This window comes from Stenella coeruleoalba (genome assembly GCF_951394435.1).
Source record: "Stenella coeruleoalba genome assembly, chromosome: 7".
NCBI classification, from domain to species: Eukaryota; Metazoa; Chordata; class Mammalia; order Artiodactyla; family Delphinidae; genus Stenella; species Stenella coeruleoalba.
This window is the reverse complement of record NC_137153.1, coordinates 20,854,896-20,870,743: the sequence shown is the minus strand read 5'-3', so window position 1 is coordinate 20,870,743 and position 15,848 is coordinate 20,854,896. Positions and strand designations below refer to the sequence as shown.

Here is a 15,848-nt window from a genome sequence, read left to right as displayed (position 1 = left end):
TAATTGAGATGACCTCATCCTATTATTGGCTAATATCTCAAAGAACGATATACACTTGGGGAGCAATTTACTGTTAATAGCAGTTATTAAATTGGACTTCAAATAGTCTTCTTTAAAATTTGGCACTTTTTGCCCTCTTCTCCGATCTATAAATTCACTGTTTTTTGTTTGTGTTTTTTTTTAAAGATTGGCATTTTTATTTATAAATGTTTATTTATTTATTTATTGAGTTGTGTTGGGTCTTGGTTGCTGTGTGCAGGCTTCCTCTAGTTGCAGCGAGCACGGGCTTCTCATTGCGGTGGCTTCTCTTGCTGTGGAGCACGGGCTCTAGGCGCGTGGGCTCAGTAGTTGTGGCGCACGGGCTTAGTTGCTCCGTGGCATGTGGGATCTTCCCCGACCAGGGCTCGAACCCGTGTCCCTGCATTGGCAGGCGGATTCTTAACCCCTTTGCGCCACCACGGAAGTCCCTGTTTTTTGTTTTTAATCTGAGAGTTTATATTAGAAGTGGCAGCCCTGCCATTTCTCATGGCTTACTTGTGTTTGCCTAGTTAGTATTGTCTTTGATCTGCATCTTATTTGAAGGAATCTTGTCAAGCCACTTGGCATTTTGGTGAGGGTTAATTTAGTGAAAACGGTATAATACACATCTTAACCTGGCACATGTAAGCTTCACCATATAACAATATGCAAAAGGGAACCAACCGGTGAAGAAGCGACTGTCAGCTTTTCCCATGTGAACGTCCGGCCTCCTTTCAGAAGACCTGAGACCAGCTGACATTCTCAGTCATTAAAAGCACCTGTGTCGGGCTTCCCTGGTGGCGCAGTGGCTGGGAGTCCGCCTGCCGATGCAGGGGAGACGGGTTCATGCCCCGGTCCGGGAAGATCCCACATGCTGCGGAGCGGCTGGGCCTGTGAGCCATGGCCGCTGAGCCTGCGCATCCGGAGCCTGTGCTCCGCAACGGGAGAGGCCACAACAGTGAGAGGCCCGCGTACCGCAAGAAAAAAGAAAAAAAAAAGCACCTGTGTCTTTCCAGATTGGACAAACCAAGTCTTAATATAATTTTATATCTTTAAGTAAAAGATATAAATAAAAGGTGTAATATTTATTCTTAAACTCTACTGGATCCACTTGCACGCCCCCTGTGGTGGACCCTCTCACTCTGGAAAGCACTGTTTTAGAGAAGGCACAGCCCCCTCTTCAAAACATTTAGTAGTCACACTTATGTTTACTCAGTGCACAGAAAAGTCAAAAGTCTATGATGTAGTCCCCTGCTGTGACTCTGTGTCTTCCTAACCCCAAGCTTCACGGCCCAGGCTGGCAACCACTGAACAAGCTTTAAAGGAGGGAAACTTATTTGAAAAAGACAGGTATTACTCTTATGGCCAGGAAACAAAAACAGAGGCTAGGTAAACAAGGAGATGATGAAAGTGACACAGACATTCCAACCGGTGGATAGGAAACCAAACTCTATCTCCTTGTAGTGCTTTGTTTCAGCTCCATGAAAAATCATGTCAAGATCATGCCAACTCTGACGAAATACAGTCACTATTTATACAGAAAATACATGTTACGTATTATTCTGCTCTCTTTGGTCAAATAAGAGTAATTATAATATTATTTTTTTAATCAGCTTAAGGGAGAGGAGAGGAAACACTGACAAGTTTGGCACAGAATGTTTTCCAGTTAAGTAGCAAGGATTATGGCATGACTTATTTTTAATATTGAATCATACTGGTATTCTCTAGTTTGGGATTTTATAATCTTTGTAACATAAACACATTTAACTATTTGAGTTTTTTCCAATTCTCTAGCAAAATATTTTTAAAGCAAATAAAATCAAATCCAAAAACCTAACCTAGGGCTTCCCTGGTGGTGCAGTGGTTGGGAGTCCGCCTGCCGATGCAGGGGACACGGGTTCGTGCCCCGGTCCGGGAAGATCCCACATGCCGCGGAGCGGCTGGGCCCGTGAGCCATGGCCACTGAGCCTGCGCGTCTGGAGCCTGTGCTCCGCAACGGGGCAGGCCACAACAGCGAGAGGCCCGCGTACCGCAAAAAAACAAAACAAAAAACCTAACCTAGTCAAAAGTAAGTAGCTTTCAGAAAAAAGCCACCTTATTAAAAATATGGCAAGACTAAGCCAGCCAACTTTTGACAAGAACAAAATTCAGTAGTTTCAGAAGAAATAGTTAAATATTTATGGCTGGGTCTAAACATGTTGTCTTCCAGGAATAACACAGCAGAGATGTTAAATAAAAGGGTCAATGAGAGATCTGTTTTTGAGAACGTACTGCAATTGTAAGTTTGGATCTACTAAATCTTTCTTCCCGTAACAATGTATGTTTTAGATTATGAGTAGTAATCAACAGACAAAACAGGTACAGAAAAAGTTAAAAAGGGTCAGAAATAATGTGAATCTTGGGAAGCCTATTTTGAGGCAGCATTTATGAAAATTCAAGAACTTGAATTTATTATGCCAGTTCTGTTTTTATATGAGTATTAAATCTCTAAAACCAGAAGAACGCAACATTATAGTCAACACACTACAGTGCGGTTCAAATTTTTACAGCACGTTCACTCAAAACTGCACAGTAGCTGGAAAGCCATTTTTTTAAACCGTGGCACAATTACGCTATTTAAAAATGTGCAATGTTTCCGAAAGATGCAGGAAACAAACCATTCTGGCTAATGAAACAGGGAGCCCAATCTATCTTCATCTCAGACTCACAAGGCTTAATTATTTCTAAACGTCATTTAGCCACACCATAAACGTCTGCCTTAAACAGTCAAATTTTCCAAAGAAGCCGAACTTTCATGGGTGGGGCAAGAGGCTGAGAAGGAACAGGATTCATGTTGGCTTACTCCAGCGTTGGAAAAATATTTAGCACCACACACTCAACAAAGGCCTAACACAGCAAAGAGCAATGTCCAATCAATCCATTTTGGTCTATTGTCCTAGTCCTCTACGGAACTAAAATACGGCGAAAGACTAAAGCGAGTACAAAAGTTTGACGGCGGCGGGGCTTGGGGCTCCTAAAGTGGGGGAGGGAGGGGGACCATCAAGAAAATGTCACCAATTTTCCATCTGTCTATTGGCCCTAGGATGGGAGAGTGTTTTACTCATCCACGGAGAGAAAGAGTTGAAATTCTTTTCACCTGATCAACCTTACACGCCTTAGTCGTTACGGCCACTTTCCGGAGCAGACCATTACTCAGCACGAAGGTGGGAACCGGCGCCTTCTGTAGCCAGGGGTGGGGGGCAGCGGGGTCTTGGGGGAAGTGGGAAGAGGAATAGAAGCATCAGGTGACAGCGGCCCCCCCACGCCCTCCGAGACCTCTGTTCTCCAGGACCCACACCTGGACTTGGGAACGACTGAGCACAAGTTGACCTGCGCGCTGGTCCCCAGAGCAGCTGGGGAGTCCAAGGGCAGGCTCGGGCTAGGGATTCCGGGGGTGGGGAGGAGGCCGCGGGGACCCGACGTTCGCCTCCTCCTGGACGCCCCCCACCCCGGCGCACGCCCACCTCCCCGCTCCCAGCCCCTCTCCCCAACTTCAGCCCTCAGCCCTGTGCGCCCGCTCCGCACTCCGCTGCCCTCGCCCCCAGCAGCCGGGCCCGCCTCGCCTCCTCCCGACCCCCTTACCTTTCCATTCTTGGGGCTGCCGTTAAGGAACAGGGTCACCCGCCTCATCGCGCTGCCCCCACTGGGTCCTGAGTGAGTCGCCACCCTCCCACCTGGCTCTCCTCCCACCTTTTTCTTTTCCCGCCCTTCCCCTCCCTCCACCCACTCGGACTCTCCTCCCTTCGCCACCTTCCTTCCCTTACAGACACACACACACAGGCACGCACTCTCCTACCCACACCCCAAGGTTGGCGGGTCCTCCTTCCCACCCCGCCCCTGGGCTCCTCAGTCAGCCTGGGGCCCTTCCCCCACCTCTCCCAGACTGACTCTAAGCTCCGCCAATCAGCGGGCAGCGCCGGCCAAAATTCAGCCAATCATCGCCCTGCACTGGGTGGGCTCTAGCTAACCCAGCCCAGGTGGAAGGAGGGAAGAGAGGCTGCAGTGTAGCCGACGGGGAAGGGTTATCAGCCAATCAGAGCTGAACCTGGAGCCGAACGGCGGCTCAAAGCGTTACTGAGCAGGCGCATAGCCAACACCAGGTAGAGCTCATCTGCATACGGAGGCGGGGCTTGAGGGAAGAGGCAGAGCGCTGGAAGAGATCCACAACCAGTCAGAGCCTCCCAACTTTAACCCCTCCCACTCGCTCAACCCACCGAGGAAACGGCTGCGGTCGGGACTGGCTGATTGGGTAAGAGCCAGCCCGTCGTTCTGTCAGGATTGGTTCAATGATTCTTTTCGAAGTTCGCAGCATCCAATCGAAAGGCCGGGGACGGAACCAAACGGCTAACTAGATAATTCCTCCGCGAGGCTCTCACGGAAAATAGTTCCCGGGGACGCAGGTCAGTAGTGGAGCTCTCTGGACAGTGTGTCAACTGCGGCTAGCGGTGGTGTTTCTCGGAGCCCACGAAGCCACTCCTGTTCCTGGGAAGGCGAGGTAGAGGTCTGGGAGAGTTCGGTGCGCGCGCGCACACGTGCGAGTGGCGTGGGCGTAGAGATTCTCAGAGTAACGCCGGGACGCCGAGGAGGCGGGGCCGGCGATTTGAATCGGGCGGCGGGCCGCGGCCGGGCGCAGGGGAGGGTATAGGTAACGCCGGCTGTGGGGTCTGGGGGTCGGCGGCCGGGGACCAGGTAGCCCCCCGCGGCTGGCTTGGCGGCCGACAGTTACTTTCTCGAGCGAGCCCATCAGGACCAGAGAGCCGAAGTCTAGAAGGCAGGACAGCCACGACACTCATCGGCGGAGTGTTCAAAATAAACCCGAGGGAGGTAAGGCAAGCGGCCTGGTTGGGAGTTCCGAGACAGTAGTGGCGCAGAGCTGTTTCTTCGACGTGTTTCTCAGAAGTGTGTTCTACTGGATCACCCGCCTGCTTTTTAAAATGCAGATTTCTGGGGCCCAGCCAGACCTCCTGAATTAGAATTTCTGGGAATCCGCAAAACCGCTTCTCCAACAGGGTGCCTGGATGATTCTGATGTTCGCTAAGGTTCGAAAGCCTTGGCTTTATTGTATGGGATCTGCTTTGTTTCATCCCGAGCAGCAGTTTCCTCCATTTCTCTTTAATTTGAGCTCCAAAAGTAGTCTCTTGTCATCCGTTTTCGTGCCAGTATAGGTTGTATTAGAATTCAGTCTTGAAAGAGGATCTCGATCAAATCACATTAATTTTGGAGGTGGGGTTATTTTTCTTTTTTCTTTCTTCTCTCTCTTTTTTAGATGAATGATAGTTCAAAAGACAGCAAGCCCCTTGAAACCAAGGAGTCTGCTATTAATAACGCTGGTATGTAGTGACCTGTTGTTTCTTTGTGAAATTTAAGGTTTAGGTGTTTATCTTGATAATGATGTTTAGACCCTACATGTTGTCTGTTTCAGAAGATACCTCTTTCATTTGGGGAAATGGGAAGCTTGTAACTCCTCACAAGCCTGCAGCTGAAGTGACTCCTAATCGTTGCATGTCAGATGCTTTTCAGTCACCTTTGAACTTTTCCACAGTAACTGTGGAGCAATTGGGAATTACACCTGAAAGTTTTGTAAAGAACTCTTCAGGTAAGAGATGTTCTTCTTCTATTGCAGTGCCTTTAAAAGTTGAAAAATTAAACTCTATTTTGTTCACTTACCCTGTGTATCTTATTACTTTATCTAAATTGATTGACTCTCAGACTTGCTGGATCAGGGTCCCAGGGCACCCAGCATGATACTGTTCCTAAGTCACAGCTACGCTCCAGGCCCAAACTGGAAAAGGACATGTGTGCGAGTCACTCTTTGACCCGACACATGGGATACAGGAGTGTGTATGTGAAAATAGTAATACATTTTATGGTCATGTATGGTAAAAATGAGAGAAAGTTGAAGGGCAATTAAGAAAATATGACATTGAAAGACTGGGGCATACCTCTTTCAAAATCTCAAACAGAAAATTGACTCAGGCTAATCTCCCTTATGGAATAGAAATGAAATTCACCTGTGAAGTCTGATTTAGCTGAAGAAACAAATAATGGGAATGGAATTAGAGAATAGAATTTAGAAATGGAAGGTAATGGGGGACTTGAAAATCAGGGGGCACTAGACTAGTAATACCTGATGGAGACAAGACCGAAGTGGATACCAACCTGTGTTCCCTTCTCAAGAACATCATTCTTAGACCTTCAAAAAGCTAGACTGGTTGGAATTCAGGGTAGTGTGCTGAAGGTAGACAGGTATCTAAGAGAAACAAATTATTTTGAACAATTGAGGATGTGAGAGTGTGTGCCTGGGGGCAGATCGTCCTTGGGGATCAGAAAAAGAAATTTTGAGTCCAAAGCAATCCATTACCAACTCTGTGCAGGAAGTAAGAAACAAAAATGAGACCTGTTAATTCAAATGTATTCATGCATTTGTTCCACAACTTTTTGATAAACACCTGCTATGTGCCAAGCACCTCTCCAGGGGCATGGAATAAATCAATAGACAAAACAAAGGTAGCTACCCATCTGATAATGTGTGCACAATTTTGCCTGTACTTTTCCACTTAGATCCCTGTACGATGCGTTCATCATATTCTCTCTCAGGCTGGTGGATCATGGGTATTCAGGGCATGATTACTGATTGCCTTGTTGTGTTCCAACTTACAAAAGAGTTTTTATTATAGGAAAGTCATCATCCTACCTTAAAAAATCCAGACGACGCTCTACAGTTGGTGTTCGGGGCTCTCCGGAAACAAACCATCTAATTCGTTTCATTGCCCAGCAGCGGAATTTAAAGAATGCTTCTTTGACCAAGAATTCCCCTTGTCAGGTATGGTTTTGTTTTTTAAGTTCCGTCATGAATTCTTCTAGGAGTATGTTTTGCTCTGTTAGAAAGCTTTTGTACAGAGTTGGTACTCTCCAGTGCACCTCATCCGTTTTGGATCTGGAGAGAGAATATTTTCTCTGTGTCTTAACAGAGATTGTGCGCTTAGTTTAAATGTTGATGTTGAGCATGGTTCTGTTAAAGGCTATGAGATCCTGGATAGAAGTGGTGTTCTGGAGGCGCTTTCTGTTTTATTTTGCACACTTTTGTCTAGTTCATGTCTGTTTTTCTCTAATGAGGTGAGGCAGTGTTTTCCGACCTTTTTCTTTTAATATTTTGTCTGTAAGTGTCTAATACTTTTGTGACTACTGTGTGTTGACATGTAGGGGCAAGAGTTCCCCGCACCCCCACCAAAATGTATTTGGGATAACCTTGTGGAAAGGAGCGAAGTGTTTGTTGATGGGGAAGTATTTAGATATTTTTGCAGATTTTTATCAGAATAATACATGCTTCTAAAAAAGTCAAATAGTACAAGACTTGCTACGAAAGACAGTCCCGGGCTTGCCCTTCTTTGGCTCGTTTGGCTCTTTTGGTATGGGCCTTCCTATTTTAAAAAGTACTTTTATTGCCACTTCTTTATTTTTCGTTTTAGACCCTGTGTATACATGAGGTTGTTTAGTGCAGTGCAGGGCTTCTCAGAAATTATCTGCAGATTCCTGGGAATACCTGAGTCCCATCCAAGAGGTCCATGAGGTCAGACTATTTGTTGAAACAGCGCTAAGGTGTTATTTGCCCTTTTTCACTGTGTTGATGTTTGCACTCATGGTGTGAGAGCAGCGGTGGTTAAAACTGATGGCATCAAGCAATCATTTTACCTTCAACCCTGTTCATCGTTTACAGAAAACAATAATAAGGCCAGTTTCACTTAACATCCTTGATGAAGCAATAAAAATTATACATTTTATTAATTTTCAACCCTGGAATATTATGTGTGACGGGAAGTAGACACCAGGCATTTCCAAAGTATATACCGAAGTGTGGTGGATGTTTCCAGGAAAGTTATGGATATGATTGTTTGAGCTGTGAGTTGAACTAGCCACTTTTTCATGGAACATCGTGTTTATTTGAAAGAATGACTGACAGACATGGTTAGTCAGACTTGGGAACGTGGCTGGCATTTTCTCAGAAATGAACAGTGAACCTGCCACTTCAAGGAAAGCCAGATATTTCTTACCAATGAAAAAAATTCGAGTTTTTGAGAGAACATCAGAATTTTGGAAAACTTGTATTCATGACTGTGATCTTACTTGACAGCTTCCCAATGGCTGCACTTTTCTGATGGATCAGTGGGGATATTAATGTGACGTTTGGATATTGCACAGTAAAATATGTTAACATTTGGAAGATACACATAGCTGAGTGAACCAGTATTTTCTACGCGACCAGTACATGCAAATTATACCCTCAAGTTGCAGGATAGGCCCATGGATTTTAACATAACAATATGAAAAGTTCATTGATAAGATTTCATATTTGACATTGCAACTGTTTAAGAAATCTTCATTGAATTTTGTGTTGCATTAAAGGATATCCACAATTCTGGAAAAGCTGTTGAAATATTCTTGATAGATATAACGAACGTGAACTAAGAGTCTTTGGTGTGCTCAATAATTCTTTAGGGTGTAAAAACTTCTTGAGAACTGTGTTAGGGTATATGGGAACATGGCCTGTGGAGCTGTATTGTCGGCGTTTGATTCTAGGCTTTATTATTAGTTAATTGTGACTTTTGGCAAATTACTTGAATTTTCTGTTCCAGTTTCCTCATGTATAAAACGGGGTGATAATGTAGCAGGGGTTTTATGAGGTTGAATAAATTAATAGATATGAAGTACTTACAACTGTGCCTGGAACATGGTATGTTTTATGCTATCATTGTTGTTATTTCTGTGAAAAATGAGGATTTTGCTCTCACATCTCCTAGCCATAGCTGTCCTGACACTTTCCTCTTCCTGCCTTCCTACCAGTACAGCCAATTACAATTTGTGTTTAAATTAGGGTTTAGTATGTATTATCTAACCCTATAGATATTTTTCATGAATTGCCATATGGTGTGTTAGGGCCGTATTTCCTTTCTTGCATGATTTTTGTTTTTCCTGTGATTAATAAGTACTTTTTTTTTTTTGGTTTAGTCTTTTAATTTATCATGATGGACTATCTTTCACTGTGCATTGTTGAGGACATTATAGTTTTGTTGAAGTTTTCTTCCTTATTTCATGGGGTCTCATTTTGCTACCTAATTATTTTAGGTTCTGGCTCATTCTCAAATCTTTCTTCAGATGCCTTGTGATCCTTGACTCTGTTCACATTTGAAGGTGCGACACTTTAAAAACTGACTGGGAGCTAACTGTGTGTGGTCTGGCTCTGTTGGCTAGTGGATTTCCATGTAGGACAACGGGGCCACTTTTTCAGTGAAGGAACTCCCAAATATTAGAATCCTGTGGGTACTTTCTCTTTGGCAGATCTGTTTTCTTTGAGGGAATTCCTGGGGATGTAAACCTGAGCCCTAGAACCGTGGAAGGCAAATGTGGAAAGTGGCTGGAGGTCATTGAGAAGACTTAGACAAACTGTTTTCAGTACAGGGCCTCCTATCCTTAGCTGTTTAGATCTCACAGAGTCCTAAAACATAAAGGTTCCCTCCAAAACATAAAGGTTCTTTGCTATTTGTGGAGAGATCTGTGGGTTCAAGTGCTACTGATACAGCTTCAGCATTGCCCTGGACCCTTGTTTCAGACATATTGAATATCTGATGCTTTAGATAACCTGAGCCTTTCTGGGGGTCTCTAGCAAGTCTGCTTGTTTCCTGTTATCAGACCACCCTAAGGAGCCCCTGTCAGTTTCAGCTTTCTCTGGACTAAGTCGGTTTTTGTTTGGTGACATTCCATATCTGCTGTTGATTTTTCTTTTTTTTTTCTTAAGGATATACATACAGATATGTACATAAACACATCCCCACACACATCATATGACTGTACTTATTAAAAGAATTACTGGAATATATAGTTGTAGTATCTAGCATTGAGATATTCAAGAATGAAAACAAGAGTAGTGGAGGAAAGATGAGGGATATATATTGCAAAATGATCACCGCACATAGTTACAAATTCTTTTTTCCCTGTGATGAGAACTTTTAAGATCTACTCTTTTAGCAACTTTCAAATATGCAATACAGTATTATTAATTATAGTCACCATGCTGTACATTATTTCCATGACTTATTTATTTTATAACTGAAAGTTTATACCTCTTGACCCCCTTCACCTATTTTTTACACACTCCCAACAACCAGCCACCAATCTCTTCTCTGTATTTTATGAGCTTGGTTTGACTTTTTTGTTTTCTTTTGTGTGTTTGTCTTAGATTCCACAGATAAGTGAGATCATATGGTATTTGTCTTTCTCTGATTGACTGACTTAGCGTAAGGCTCTTGAAGTCCATACGTGTTGTTGCAAATGGCAAGGTTTCATTCTTATGGCCGAATAGTATTCCATTGTGTATATACCACAATTTCTTTATCCATTCATTCATCAAGGGACAATTAGGTTGTTTCCATATCTTGGCTGTTGTAAATAATACTGTGTTGAACATGGGCGTACATATATCTTTTTGAGTTACTGTTTTCCTTTGATTAAGCACCCAGAAGTAGAGTTTCTGGATCATATAGTACTTCTTAATTTTTTGAGGAACCTCCATACCGTTCTCCATAGTGGCTGCACCAATTTGCATTCTGACCAACAGTGCACAAGGGTTCCCTTTTCTCCACATCTTCACCAACACTTGTTCTCTCTTGTGTTTTCAGTAATAGCCATTCTGACAGGTATGAGGTGATATGTCATTGCGGTTTTGATTTGCATTTTCCAGCTGATTAGTAATGCTGAGCACCTTTTCATGTACCTGTTGACCATCTGTATGTCTTTGGAAAAATGCGTATTCAGATCCTCTGCCCATTTTTTAATCAGATTGGTTTTCTGCTGTTGAGTTGAAGTGAGTTCTTTTTATATTTTGGACATTAACCCCTTATCAGACATATGATTTGCAAATTTGCTCCCGTTTGTGCAGAAGCTTTTTAGTTTAATATAGTCTCACTTGTTCGTTCTTGCTTTTGGTGCCTTTGCTTTTGGTGTCAAATCCAAAAAATCATCACCAAGACTTATGTCAAGTTGCTTATCACCTGTTTTCACCTAGGAGTTTTACAGTTTCAGGTCTTATGTTCAAATCTTTAATCCATTTTGTGTATGGTGTAAGATAATGGTCCAGTTTCATTCTTTTTTGTATCTGTTCAGTTTTCCCAACACCATTTATAGAAGAGACTGTCCTTTTCTCGTTGTATAGGCATACCCCCTTTTATTGTGCTTTACTTTATTGTGCTTTGCATTTCTTAAAATAAATTTATTTATTTATTTTTGGCCGCGTTGGGTCTTCGTTTCTGCGCGCGGGCTTTCTCTAGTTGGGGCAGGCGGGGGCCGCACTTCGCTGCGGTGCGTGGGCCTCTCACTGCAGCGGCCTCTCTTGTGGAGCACGGGCTCTAGGCGCACGGGCTTCAGTAGTTGTGGTCCGCAGGCTCTAGAGCGCAGGCTCAGCAGTTGTGGCACACGGGCTTAGTTACTCCATGGCATGTGGGATCTTCCCGGGCCAGGGCTCGAACCCATGTCCCCTGCATTGGCAGGCGGATTCTTAACTACTGCGCCACCAGAGAAGACCCCCTTTTTTTTTTTTTTTTTTAACAAATTGAAGGTTTGTGGCTACCCTGAGTCAAGCAAGTCTACTGGCACCATTTTTCCAACAGTATTTGCTCACTTTGTATCTCTGTGTCACATTTTGGTAATTCTTGCAATATTTCAAACTTTTTCATTATTATCTTTTATTATTATATCATATCATTACTATTAAGGTGATCAGTGATATTTGATATTACCATTGTAATTATTTTAGGGCGCCACAAACTGCACCCATATAAGATGGCGAAAATTGATAAATGCTGTGTGTGTGTGTGTGAGTGTGTGTGTGTGTGTTCAAACTGCTCCACCAACCTGCCATTCCCCCATCTCTCTCTCTCTCTCCTTAGGCTTTCCTATTCCCTGAGAATAACACTATTGAAATTAGGCCTCTAACTGTTCAAGTGAAAGGAAGAGTTGCACATCTCTCACTTCAAATCAAAAGCAAGAAATTATTAAGCTTAGTGGGGAAGGCATGTCAAAAGCTGAGATAGGCTGAAACCTAGGCCTTTTGGCCAGTTAGCCAAGTTGTGAATGCAAAGGAAAAGCTCTCGAATGAAATTAAAAGTTCTACGCTAGTGAACACACGAATGATGAGAGAGCAAAACAGTCTTACTGCAGATATGGAGAAAGTTTTAGTGGTCTGGATAGAAGATCAAACCAGCCACAACATTCACTTAAGCCAGGGCCTAATCAAGAGTATGGCCCTAATTCGCTTCAGTTCTATGAAACCTGAGAGAGATGAGGAAGCTGCAGAAGAAAAGTTTGAAACTTGCAGAGGTTGGCTCATGAGGTTTAAGGAAAGAAGCCGTCTCCATAACATAAAAGCAAGGTGAAGCAGCAAATTATCCAGGGGATAGATCTAGCTAAGATAATTAATGAAAGTGGCTACACTAAACAACAGATTTTCAATATAGATGAAATAGCTTTACATTGGGAAAAGATGCCATCTAGGGCTTCCATAACTAAGGAGTAGAACTCAATGCCTGGCTTCAAAGCTTCAAGGACGGGCTGACTCTCTTGTTAAGGGCTAATGCTGCTGCTGGTGACTTGAAGTTGAATTCAAAGTTTATTTACCATTCTGAAAAGCCTAGGGCCCTTAAGAGTTTTGCTAAATCTATTCTGCCTGTGCTCTAAAAATGGAACAACAAAGCCTGGATGATAGCATATCTGATTACAGTATGGTTTACGGAATATTTTAAGCCCTCTATTGAGACCTACTGCTCAGTGAAAAGATTCCTTTCAAATTATTACTGCTCATTGACAGTGCACTTGGTCACCCAACAGCTTTGATGGAGATGTACAATGTGATTCACGTTGTTTTCATGCGTGCTAACACATCTATTCTGCAGCCCATGGATCAAGGAATAATTTTGATTTTCAAGTCTTATTATTTAAGATAAACATTTTGTAAGCCTATAGCTGTCATATATGGTGGTTCCTCTGGATCTGGGCAGAGTAAATTGAAAACATTCTGGAAAGGATTCATCGTTCTAGATGCCATTAAGGACATTCATGATTCACGGAAAGGGATCAGAGATCAAAATATCAACATTAATAAGAGTTTGGAAGAAGTTGATTCCAACCCTCGTGGATGACTTTGTGGGACCCAAGACTTTGAGGGGTTCAAGGAAGTAACTGCAGATGCGGTAGAAATAGAGAATTAGAAGTGGAGCCTGAAGATGTGACTGAATTGCTGCCATCTTATGATAAAACTTTTAAATGGATGAGGAGTTGCTTCTTATGGATGAGCAAAGAAAGTTCCTTGAGATGAAATCTATTCCTGGTAAAGATGCTTTGAAGACTGTTGAAATGATGACAAAAGATTTAGAATATTACATAAACATAGTTGATAAATCAGCTGCAGGGTTTGAGAGGATTGGCTCTAATTCTGAAAGAAGTTCTCCTGTGGGTAAAATGGTGTCAGACAGCATTGCATGCTACAGAGAAATCGTTTGTGAAAGAAAGTCAATCTATGTGGCAAACTTCATTGTTGTCTTATTTTAGGAAATTGCCACAGACACTCCAACTTTGAGCGGCCACCACTCTGATCAGTCTTTGAGGCAAGACCCTCCACCAGCAAAAAGATTGCTGCTCACTGAAGGCTCAGATGATGGTTAGCATTTTTTAGCAATAAGGTTTTTTAATTAAGATATGTACGCTGTTAGACATAATGCTGTTGTGCACTTAATAGAATACAGTATGGTGTGAACATAACTTGTATATGCACCGGGAAACCGAAACATTTGTGACTTGCTTTACTGCAATATTCACTTTATTGTGGTGACCTGGAACCTAACCCACAGTATCTCCAAGTTATGCCTGTAGATTCTTGGTTCCTTTGTTGTAAATTAATGGAGCATATATGGGTTGGCTTTTTTCTGGGCTCCCTATTCTCTTCCATTGACCTATGCATCTTTTTCTGTTTTGATTACTATAGTATTATAGTTTGAAATCGGGGTGCATGATGCCTCCGGCTTTGTTGTTCTTTCTCAAAATTGCTTTGGCTATTCAGGGCCTTTTGTGGTTCCATACAAGCTTTAGGATTGTTTGTTTCATTTCTGTGATAAATACTGTTGGAATTTAGACAGGGATTGCAGTGGATCTGTAGATTGCTTTGGGTAGTATGGACATTTTAACAATATTATTTCTTCCAGTCCATGAGCACAAAATATCTTTCCATTTATTTGTGTCTTTTTCAGTTCCTTTCATCAGTGTCTTATAGTTTTCAGGATGCACGTCTTTCAGTTCCTTGGTTAAACTTATTCCTAAGTTTTTTATTCTTTTTGATGAAGTTGTAAATGGGATTGTTCTCTTAATTTCTCTTTCTGATAATTATTTGGGTGTAGAAACACAACATTTTTGTATGCTTATTTTGTATTATGCAATTTTACTGAATTTGTTTATTCTAGCAGTTTTTTGGTGTAGTCGTTTTCTATATATAATATGTATCTGCAAATAGTGACAGTTTTACTTTTCCCTTTCCAGTTTGCATGCCTTTTCTTTTCTTTTTCTTTCTTTCTTTCTTCCTTTTTTTTTTTGCCTAATTGCTACTTCTTGATCTTTAAGTGTTATGGCATTAGTTATTGACTTCCCATTGTGTTCAGTGGAAAGTTAGCCCTCTTTCTTCCTCATACCTTTTATCGTAAATGTATGTATGCACTTCCCATCCTCTATAAGTTCCCAATAGATTGGTTACATCAGTATTCGAATGTTTACATCATTATGACCATGTTTGTTATTCTGACCTGTTTTTCCTTATGCATTTGTCTTACTCTGTCCCTTTAACTCTTCCTAGACCCCCATGGCATCCCATTCCTATGCCTGTCCATCACAGCAAAGCTCCTTGAACAGCCATCTGTCCTGTCTTGCTCCACTTCCTTCCCTCCATTCTCTCTGCTGTAGCCACTCCAATCGGACTTTTGTTTCTACCACTCCATTGAGAAGACTTTTGTCTTTGATCACAAATGGCCCGCATCTTGGCCAAGACAAAGATTAAGTCTAAGTTTGCATCCTACGCAACCTTGCCTCAGCTTTTGACTGAGTTTAGCTACTCCCTCCTTGAAGCGCTTTCTTTGTTTCTGGGATACCACACTGACCTGATTTTCTTCCTGTGTCACTGTCATCCGTTCCTGTGTTTCATTTGCTTATTCCAGGCCTTCCAGTTTTCCCCTCACAAATGCTTGAGCTCCCCAGGGCTCTCCTCTGCCCCCTTTTCTTTGCTTTCCTTAGGTAAACTAATCCTTTGCTATGGCTTTGAACATCATCTGTAGGCTGATGACTCAAATGTCTAACAGTGGCCCAGAGTTCTGTAGAGCTCCAGACTTAGATACCCAGTTGCCTATTCACCATCTGCCTTTGGGTGTTCCAGTAAGCATTCCGAGTGTTACACGGCCACAGCCAAACTTCAGGTTTCCATCCCCCACGAGATCCTCCGGTCAACTTCCTCATCTCAGTACACGCTGCCGTCCAGTCGCTCAGGCCAACAACTTACCAATCTTCCTCGGTTCCTTCCTTTTTTTTTCCTTTTCATCTCCCACATCCAACCCATTATTACCTTTTGGCTTCATTTCAGAAACCTATCTGTAATGTCCCCCAGCTCCATTGCTACAACCCTAATGTGATTTCTACCTGAATCACCAGCTGCTTCTTCATAACTGGTCTCCTTATTTCCCTCCTTCCCTGGTCCGTCCACCATCCCA

General features: G+C 42.8%; 2 protein-coding genes across 11 annotated transcripts in view; one reads left to right on the top strand and one right to left on the bottom strand.

The window, feature by feature from the left end:
* KCTD9 (potassium channel tetramerization domain containing 9) overlaps positions 1–3,754 on the bottom strand; it is a 59,911-nt gene extending 56,157 nt beyond the window's left edge. For 2 of the 3 annotated variants that reach the window (XM_079925919.1, XM_079925920.1), the window contains exon 1: positions 3,640–3,697. In XM_079925919.1, coding sequence (XP_079782045.1) covers positions 3,640–3,687 — 48 coding nt within the window. In that variant the 5' untranslated portion in view covers positions 3,688–3,697. Of the gene's footprint in view, positions 1–3,639 lie in introns of all 3 variants that reach the window. The other variant, XM_079925921.1, reaches the window with a different exon arrangement.
* Positions 3,755–4,367: 613 nt separating this feature from the next.
* Positions 4,368–15,848, top strand: part of CDCA2 (cell division cycle associated 2) — a 52,236-nt gene continuing 40,755 nt past the window's right edge. For 4 of the 8 annotated variants that reach the window (XM_079925914.1, XM_079925913.1, XM_079925912.1 and 1 more), the window contains exons 1-4: positions 4,368–4,552; positions 5,324–5,387; positions 5,480–5,653; positions 6,735–6,880. In XM_079925914.1, the coding sequence (XP_079782040.1) occupies positions 5,324–5,387; positions 5,480–5,653; positions 6,735–6,880 (384 nt within the window). In that variant the 5' untranslated portion in view covers positions 4,368–4,552. Of the gene's footprint in view, positions 4,553–4,693; positions 4,882–5,323; positions 5,388–5,479; positions 5,654–6,734; positions 6,881–15,848 lie in introns of those variants that run through there. The other 4 variants (XM_079925911.1, XM_079925910.1, XM_079925909.1 and 1 more) reach the window with 4 other exon arrangements.